Consider the following 9,314-nt stretch of genomic DNA (forward strand, 5'->3'; position numbering starts at 1 on the left):
TAGCCATAATTAAAAGCACGCTAACAATGCCATAAATTTATCACACAATTTTACTAGCTTTCTGCCCCTAACTGCTCTCTCATCGTTAATTAAACGTGTTGCCTTTCCCGGAATGGATGTTTGTACATTTCCAATCCAAATAAATCCGAAAGCGCTTTGGAAACGCGACCGATTTCGTTTTAACACCGAGCTCCGCCGCTTTTCCAGGCGATTTATTGCGATTAAAAAAAAAAAAAAAAAAAAAAGGAAAGCGAACACGTGCGGATAGAGGCCTTGAAGAAAAAAATTAAAAAAAATAAAAAAAAAAAAAAAAGGGAAAAAAAAGAAAAAGGGGTTGGGGGGGACATGGAAAAGGGTCACCAAACGCGCATCTTCGGCGAGACCCCCGTGCCGGGGTGCGCTTGCCCCAGCCGGCGGGGCCGGTGTGAGCCGGGTCAGGTCAACGATTTATAGAAGTCCTTAGTGAAAGTAAGAGGCTTAAGGAGCTGAAAGGGGACACCTTTGGTTTCTCCTTCCTTTAAAACGATTACAGAAGCAGAAATTGCCCCGGCGCTGCCGTTCCCCCTCGATCCCCCCCACCCTCCGGCTTTATTTTTAACTCGCCCCGCAGCCAGGCTCTCGCTTGGCCATATTAGAACCCAATTGAGCTGTAATTAATTTCTCCCTCTCTACCATAACTTATTCCATCCTCCCTCGCCCTGGCGCTTGCCGTGTCTCTATTTGACTCGCTATCGATCCGGACCATACAGTTTGTTTTTCTCCCGTCGCTAAATCTATCTGTCTATATGGGCGCCCACTTTCCAGCTCTGCCGTTGTCATTATCGGGGTCGCCACCTCCGCTCCCGCAGCCCGAATTATTTCTTTGCTTCGCAGGGCACTGGCCCTGCCGGTAATAAGCTCCGAAATGTGCCTGCTGGGGGGCTCCGAGCCCCCTCCCCGGGTTTATGTGAGGGATTTGCTCCTGGATGATGCCCGGCGTGACAGTTTCGCCCCTGCTCTGGGTGCGGGTTTGGCTGCCTGGGCTCCCAAAAACTTTTCCCCAAAACTTTTCCCCAAAACTTTTCCCCAAAACCTTTCCCCAAAACCTTTCCCAAAAACCTTTTCCCAAAACTTTTCCCCAAAACTTTTTTCCCAAACTTCTCGCCCCAAGCCCTGCAGGGCGCCGGGGAGGGGGGGGGTGTGGAGGGGGAGCGCCCCGTCGGGCCGGACTTGGCACAACGCAGCCCTAAGGGAGGAGAAGAGTTTCTCTTCGCCGTAATTAACGGCACCGATTAATTACTGAGACTTTTCTCGTGCCGAGGAAATGCTCAACAAATGAAGAGGGGCCCAGGGGTAGGGGTGTGGGGGGGCGGCACTCCCCTGCCCCCGAAGGGCCCCGGGGGCTGCGCCGCCAAACGCCTGAAAAGGGCACCGGGGAAGCCCCGAGGGGATCTGGGGGGGTCCCGGCCCCGCTGCCCCCCCCCGCCCCCCGCTGGGACCCCCCAACTCCTCCGGGCTGTGCTGCCGGGGGGGGCCGGGGCACGGCGGAGCCTTCCGTGCGCTTTCCTGGGGGGGGAGAGGGCTGCCTGGGGGGTGCCGGTGGTGCTTGGCTTGTCGGGGCTGTTCTTTTTTATTTTTCCTTGAAAATAAATAAATAAAAAAGATCGGAAAACGGTCTGTCCTGAAGCTCTGTGCTAAGTTCCTTGCATTTATTAGGATCCCCAAAGCCGTCCGGGAGAGACAAGGGGGGGAAAGGCCGGGCCGGGGGGGGGGCTGGGGGGGCTGTGCCGGGCGCCGCTCCCCGGGCCGGGGCTTACCTGGGGCCGCGGCACCGCGCTCCTCGCATTCACCCGCACTGCCTCATTTCCTACGTGTTCTTATGCTAACGCCCGCAACCGTTAAGTCGTTAACACCTCGGGAAAAGAGGAAAAAAAAAGAAAAAGAAAAAAAAAAAAAAAAGGAAAACAAAAAGAAAGAGAAAAGGAAAAAAAAAGAAAAAAAGAAAGAGAAAAGGAAAAAAAGAAAAAAAAGAAAAAGAAAAAAAAAAGGAAAAAGAAAAAAAAAAAGGAAAAAGAAAAAAAAAGAAAAGAAAAATAAAAAAGAAAAAAGGAAAAAAGAAAAGAAGGGGAAAAAAAGAAAGAAAAGACAGAAAAAAGGGGGAAAAAAGGAAAAAAAAGGTGGGGGAAAAAAAAGAAGAAGAAAAAGGAGCCGGCTAAAAACCTCTTTATTTATAGTTTCCCTTTTTTATTTTACGTCTTTTTTATTTCTCCCTGCACCTAATGGGATGGATCAATCAATAGCCGCGCTCTGATCTTCCGCTCCCAGCTGGTGCTGCCGGTGGGAAAAAAAAAATGGGAAAAAATAAAAAAAATAAAAAGGAAGGAAAAAGGGAAAGGAAAGCGCCCGGGGGGGGCTCCCGGAGCTCGGGCTCGCCGGGTCCCCGCGCTCCGGGCCGGGATCGGCGGCCGCGGAGGGCGAGGAGGAGCCGGGGGCTGCCGGGGGCTGCCGGGGCCCGACGGGGCGGGCGGCGGCGGTGTGAGCTCAGCGGGCTGCGGCGTGACGTCACGGCGGGGGAGCGTGACGTCACGCGGTCACGTGGCGCCGCCTCCGAGTATATCTTTAACGGGAAAGTAATCGATCAGGCAGTCCGGCCCGCCGCGCCGCCACGCTGCCCGGCGAGGGCCCCGCGACGCCCTCCGCGGCCTCCCTCCGGCCTCCCTGAGCTGCCTCCCGCCCCCCCGGTCCCCTCCCTCCCTCCCTCCGCCCTCCGAAAAAAAAAAAAAAAAAAAAAAAAGGAGAAAGGAAAAAAAAAAAAAAAAAAAAAACAAGAAGAAGAAGAGAGAAAGGGGGGAGAGGAAGGGCAAAAGCAGCCCCGCGGACGAGCGGTGCGGAGCGGGGAGAGGAGCGGTGGAGCGGAGGGCGCCCGGCGAGCCCCGGCGGCCCCCATGCCCGGCGGGCACCCGGCGCGGAGGGCGGCTGGGAGCAGCGGAGCCGCCTGAGCCCCGATGCCCGGCGGCGGGAGCAGCCGGAGGTGACCGGGCCGCAGCCGCCGGAGCCCCGAGGGCGGCCCCGAGCCGCCGCCGCCGCCGCCGCCGCCGGGAGAGGAGGAGCGGGCGCGGCCCCCCCATGCCCCGCGGGGGCGGCGCGGCGGGCGGCAGCCGGGCCGCTCGGGTGTAGCGGCGGGCGGCGGCGCTCGGAGGAGCCGCGGAGGGGAGGCGAGGGGGAGGCCCGCCGCCGGGGCCGCCCCGGGGCCGCCGCCGCCGCCGCCGGGAGCGGGCGGGGGGCCCCGTCGGAGGCGCGGGGATGACCCTGTCGGGAGGCGGCAGCGCCATGGCCGGGCAGAGCGCGCTGGCGGCGGAGGACGTGGACATCGACGTGGTGGGCGAGGGAGACGACGGGCTGGGCAAGGAGAGCGACGGCGAGGCCCGCAGCCCCGGGGCGCCGCCGCTGGACGGGGCGGCGGAGCCGGCGCTGCCCGCCGAGGTGGGAGCCGAGAGCGGCAGCAGCGGCAGCGGCAGCCCGGCCCCGGCGGGCCCCGGCGGAGCGGCCGAGGGCGGCAAGGGGGGCGGCGGCGGCGGCGGCGGCGGCGAGGACGGGGCGAGCGGCGCGGCGGCGGCGGCGGCGGGGCAGAGCAAGCCCAAGAGCAGCTTGGTGAAGCCGCCCTACTCGTACATCGCGCTGATCACCATGGCCATCCTGCAGAGCCCGCAGAAGAAGCTGACGCTGAGCGGCATCTGCGAGTTCATCAGCAACCGCTTCCCCTACTACCGGGAGAAGTTCCCCGCCTGGCAGAACAGCATCCGCCACAACCTCTCGCTCAACGACTGCTTCGTCAAAATCCCCCGGGAGCCCGGCAACCCGGGCAAGGGCAACTACTGGACGCTGGACCCGCAGTCCGAGGACATGTTCGACAACGGCAGCTTCCTCCGCCGGAGGAAGCGCTTCAAGCGGCACCAGCAGGAGCACCTGCGGGACCAGACGGCGCTCATGATGCAGGGTTTCGGTGCCTACGGCCTGGCCGGGCCCTACGGCCGCCCCTACGGGCTGCACCCCGGCGCCTACCCGCACCCTGCGGCCGCCGCCGCCGCGCTGCAGTACCCCTACATCCCCCCCGTCGGGCCCATGCTGCCGCCCGCCGTGCCGCTGCTGCCGTCCAGCGAGCTGAGCCGCAAAGCCTTCAACTCGCAGCTCGGCCCCAGCCTGCAGCTGCAGCTCGGCAGCCTGGGAGCCGCCGGCTCCATCGTCAAGTCGGAGCCCAGCAGCCGCCCGTCGTTCAGCATCGAGAACATCATCGGCGGCCCCGCCGCCAGCTCGGCGGCCGGAGCCCAGACTTTCCTGCGGCCGCCCGTCACCGTGCAGTCGGCCCTAGTGGCCCACCAGCCGCTGGCACTCGCCCGGACCACCGCGGCCATCGCCCCCATCCTCAGCGTGCCTACCAACATCATCGCCGGCCAGTTCCTGCAGCCCGCTGCCCCGGCCACCGCCGTGCAGGCCAAGTGGCCGGCGCAGTAGCCCAAGTGGCCGGCCCGGTAGCCAGGGTGGCCGGCCAGGTAGCCCAAGTGGCCGGCCCGGTAGCCCCCGGGTGGCCGGCTCGGTAGCCAGGGTGGCCGGCCCGGTAGCCCCAAGGTGGCCGGCCCAGTAGCCTAAGCGGCCGGCCCGGTAGCCCCGCCGTGCCCCTCGGATGGATGGATGGACGGACGGACAGACGGCCGGCCGGCCGGACAGACAGACAGACCGCTGCCGGCAGCGCCTGCCGCTGCTTTTCGGGCTTTTTATTTTTCTAAAGAGGCGAAAGGACGGTCGCGACCAGCAGCCGCGGGCTTTCACTTTTTTTGAAGGTTCCGGCGCTCCGAGCGGTTTTATCCGAAATAAGCGAGAGAACGAAAAAAAAAAAAAAAAAAAAAAAAAAAAAAGAACGGGAAAAAAAATGTATAAAGAAATAAGCGGGGGAAATTTTAAATATTAAACGAACGAACAGCAGCAACAGCGAGAAAAAAAAAATTGGAGACGAAAAGGAAAAAAAAAGGAGGAAAACGCTGTCATTCTATTATAGAAGTCTGTTTATATATGAATGAATATATGTATTCTAAATGTTATCCCTTCGTGTTGTACACAACTTTGTAAATAAATTTTTAAAACGCTCTGCCCGGCTTTGTCTGACAGGCGCGGCGACGGCGGCTGCGGGGCCGAGCGGAACCGAGCCGGGCTGAGCCGTTCCGAGCCGGGTTGAGCCGTGCCGGGTTGGGCTGAGCCGAGCTGTGCTGTACCGAGCCGGGTTGAGCCGAGCTGTGCCGTGCTAAGCCGGGCTGAGCTGTTCCGAGCCGTGCCGAGCCGAGCCGGCTCCGGGTCCCACCGCTCGCTGCGGGACCGGCATCGCCGCGGCTCCCCCGTGCTTTAACTCCCGGCCTCGCCGTGTTTTCCCCCAAAATTTCTTGAATTTTTTCGTGCCCGACCCGGCTCCGCGCGGCGGTGCGGCGGGATGCTGGCCGTTCCCGGCCGGCACAGGCACGCTTCGGGGAGGCTTTCGCGGCTGTTTGGGGGGGAATTGGTTTTAAATAAAACGCCGGGGCCATCCGAGAGCCAAATAAATCTAGGATTTATTTGGGGGAGAATAAAAAACGAAGAGCTGTGCCCGTGCGGGGTCCGAGCGCGGCTCTTTCGTTGGAGGGAGAAGTGCTGGGGAAGCGGCTCGGCGTGGCGGCGGCAGGGAACGGCCTTTCTCACCTAAATCCCGGCAACTAAGTTTGGAGGGCGGCTGCGAAAAATGTACATTTCTGGGCGTTTTCGTGGCTAAAATACAGCGACCGCCGAGAGGAGAAAATAACCGCAGCGTTGCAGGATTTAAAGCCCGGCTGCGGAGGGGCTCGGGCTGGCGAAGGGAAGGCGAGACCTCGGCGCTCGGCACTGCCCGGGCTCGCTGCTTTATTCTCTCCCTGGCGAAACGTTTGGGTTTCGTCGGTGCTGGAAGCCTCGGTGGATTTTGTTCGGGCCCTAGAAAGCGGCTGCGGCTGCGGGGAGAACGGGCGGCGGGCGCTGCGAGAGGAGCCGAGAGCGCAGCTTGGGGAAAAAGGGGGAAAAAAGGCAAAAAAACGGCAAAAAAAAAAAAAAAAAAAAAAAAGTCCTTGCTTTCCTGGTGAGGAGTAAATATTATTTTTTTCCTAAGTCAATATTTACACCTCCGCGTATATGCTCCCAGATAAAGGAGGGGCTGGAAGTTTGCAGGCAGGGAGCCGCCGGACCGGGCACGGAGCGGGCACCGGGGGGGGCCCCCCTGGTCCGGGAGAGCCCCGCGGGCCGTCGGCGTGCTGCGGCCATAAAAGTCGCGGGGAGTTTCACAGTTGTGTCTGGCTAATCGGTTTTACACAAACAGCAAATGGTACGTGATGTGGGCAACACGCGCGGGGGTTATTGCTATATTTAGCGGATCCCCCTGGGAAAAGAGGAAGGAGCCTCTGCTTGAATTCGCTTCTCGGCTCAAGAAGCTGCTGATCCAGGGCTTCCAAGTGACACTGGATAACAGGGGCTCATTCCATTCCCGAGCCTTTGTTGCTCAGAAAATCGCTCGCTCATATTTCCGCGCATAGCAGCAATACCTCGGGCTCGGCATCTGCGCTCCGGGCCCGGCGGTGGGAGCTGCTCGGCGCTGCCGGCGGCGGCAGAACCGGCACCTTGTGTGTCCCCCCCCTTCCCCGGCTGCCCTTCGTCCCCCGGCACCTCCGTCCCCTCTTCCTCGCCTTCCCGACAGCGGCCGGCAGCACCCCCGGTGCCGCAGCATCGCGGGGAAGGGGCGGCGGCGGCTGCCGGGGCCGGGGCCCCGCGGGCAGGTGAGGGCTCCCCGGGGGGGTGCAGTGCCGGCACGGGGCCTGCAGGGGGCGCGGGGACCGGGAGCCCCCCTCGTAACCTCCCCCGGGGGTCGGGACCCCCCCTCCGGGGAGCTGGGAGCATCCCCGCGGTGCGGGGCCGGGCTGGGCATCCCCCGGGCACAGAGCGGGCGGCGGGGCGCGGGGGGCAGCAGAAAGCCTTTTTCTTTCTTTTTTTTCTTTTTTTTATTATTTTTTATTTATTTATTTCTCTTCCTTTTCCTTTCCCAGCCCCGTGTGGCCAAACTGGACGCGGCCGCTGACCGCTGACGGATGCTCTGGGGCGCACGGGGGGGGAAAGGGGGGCCGCCCTCCGCACAGCTCAGCCCCGGCCCCGACCCCCGTGGCTTTTTGCTGGGGTGGCCGAGACCCCGCTCACACCTCCCGTGGGAGCTCGTGGGCCGGAGGGACCCGGTGCGACCCCCCCGAGCCGCCCCAGGAGGGCGCGGAAGATGCGCGGGAGATGCGCGGAAGATGCGCGCCCGCGGCTCCGGCCGCCGCAGCGTCCTCGGAGCCGGGAGGGAGCAGGGCGGCGTTCCGGGGGACTCGCGGTGAATTTACGTCGTGGCAGTCCTAAAACATAAAGCGTTATGTACTTAAAAGACACAGAGCATAGGTATTACACCCACCGAAAGTATTTTAAGTCAGTGAATGTTCAATGTAGCAGGTAGAGATGAACTTAGCACGTCTCCCCGACTGAGCTGGGAACAGACTCCTCAGCCATAAAATGCACTTAACAGTCTATTTAATAGTGGCGAGGTCCTTGAAAATGCAATATCCATGCTAATCTCGCTTTTTTTTTTTTTTTCCTAAATCAGAAATGAAAAATAGGTCAGCAAGGCAGAACCTTCCCCTCCCGTTTAAAACGTGACATTTCGTCTGTTGGAAGAGCTGAGCAAACTTCAGGAATTCGGGCTCGGGGAGCGGGCGCCGCGCAACTCGATTCGGATCGGGGAACGGGAGGGAGCTCTGCTCCGGCCGCAGATCCGGAGTGCCGGGGGGGGCTTTGCCTCGCCTCTACTCGGCTTTCCATCACCCCAGGAGCCGGGGGAAGGCAAAGAGGCGGCTGAGCTGCCTGCAAAGGGTTAAGGAAAGGCGTTTGTCCGCTCCTTATCGGCTTCTCTCTGCTGCCGGGAGCCGAACGGCAGCCGCTTGCCGGCTCTGCCCCGCTGCTCGATGCGCCCGCGCTGCCTTTCCCAGCCATTGATCCGCTCAAAGTCACCGCAGAAATGCTGGTGACAGGGACTCGATTCCAGGCGACGCGACCCGGTGCAAGTATTTCGGGGGCGTTCGATAAAAAAGCTTTTTTTTTTTTTTTTTTTTTTTTTTTTTTTTTTTTTCCCGGGAAGGGAACGATCGCACCTCGAGACCAGGCGGGCTGCGATAACTGGGAGGATGGGGGTGCGGGACGGGGACGGGACGGGGACAGGGATGGGGACAGGATGGGGACAGCTGAGGACAGTAACGGGGCATTTCTAACAGATTTGGGGCTCCCAGCATCTGGAGAGGGAGGTCAGCTCAGGGGGATTTGGGTTTGCTGCCCACACAACCCCCTGAACTCCCCGTCTCTTCATCCCTCCCTGCTGAGGTGACGCTGGAAGGAAATTTCCCCAAATGCTGAGGTGACTGCAGGTGCAGAGACACCGACATCTCCAAAAATTTGCTCTCAGTTGGCAAACAGCTGGGGTTATGGAAATCTGCGACCTCGTTGCGTTGGAAAAACCTGAAGGGACAAAAGCGATCTCCGGTGGCACACAGTACTCAACCCGATTTCATAATAATCCCACTGTCCGATGTTCGAATATTATAAAATAACCCGTAAATGTTAAAAAAATCTACGGAGAATTTTGTTTTCCTACAACCTCTTAATTTTAAACCCTAATATTTCAAGTGATCAGGTGCTTCTTGACCACACTTCCATTCTGCAGCGCTTGGTTTTAAACAGGTTGGGTTTACGCTTTATTTTTTGGTTAGCCCTGAACTGGTCGGGCAGTCGGACTCTCTGTGGGTGCCCTCCAACTGAACTAATAGTATTTTATTTATTTATTTATTTATTTATTTATTTACTCTAAATCCCTTAAAAGCTTCCGTCCTGGGATTCCAGCCCAAGGAGAGCACGGGCACCGGTTGTTGTGGAAAGTCACGAAAGTCTGAGTATGTGGTGTTGGTTTAAATATGTATATGTATGTATATATGTATATATATATATATATATATATATATAAGTTTTCTACTAAATTGGATATCCTGATCTCAGTTAGACGTGGAAACTGAGGAAAAACATCAATCTAAAGAACAGAGACCGCACTTTTTGGTGTCGGTACGGGCTGTGTGAGGCTGCTGTGGGCTCGTTCACTTTATTTTACGCACTTTGTCAGGACCTGAAGGGGCACCACAGAAATACAGCCGATAAAGGCCGTCAGGCAGCAGCCCCGGTGCCTCAAGTCCGGCTCCTGGACGTTGTCACCCACACTC

At 59.3% G+C, this 9,314-nt stretch overlaps 1 protein-coding gene across 1 annotated transcript; it reads left to right on the forward strand.

The window, feature by feature from the left end:
* The first annotated feature begins 3,159 nt into the window (after positions 1-3,159).
* FOXD3 (forkhead box D3) lies at positions 3,160-5,122 on the forward strand. Its single transcript, XM_084527784.1, has one exon. The coding sequence runs from the start codon at positions 3,283-3,285 to the stop codon at positions 4,489-4,491; it is 1,209 nt and encodes a 402-aa protein (XP_084383910.1). The 5' UTR covers positions 3,160-3,282; the 3' UTR covers positions 4,492-5,122.
* The last annotated feature ends 4,192 nt before the right edge of the window (positions 5,123-9,314 follow it).

The sequence above is a fragment of the Aythya ferina genome, assembly GCF_964211825.1.
Source record: "Aythya ferina genome assembly, chromosome: 8".
In the NCBI taxonomy this organism is placed as follows: domain Eukaryota; kingdom Metazoa; phylum Chordata; class Aves; order Anseriformes; family Anatidae; genus Aythya; species Aythya ferina.

Excerpts from the sequence above, each read along its gene's own strand:
- FOXD3 (XM_084527784.1), top strand. The coding sequence starts at position 3,283 with ATGACCCTGTCGGGAGGCGGCAGCGCCATGGCCGGGCAGAGCGCGCTG.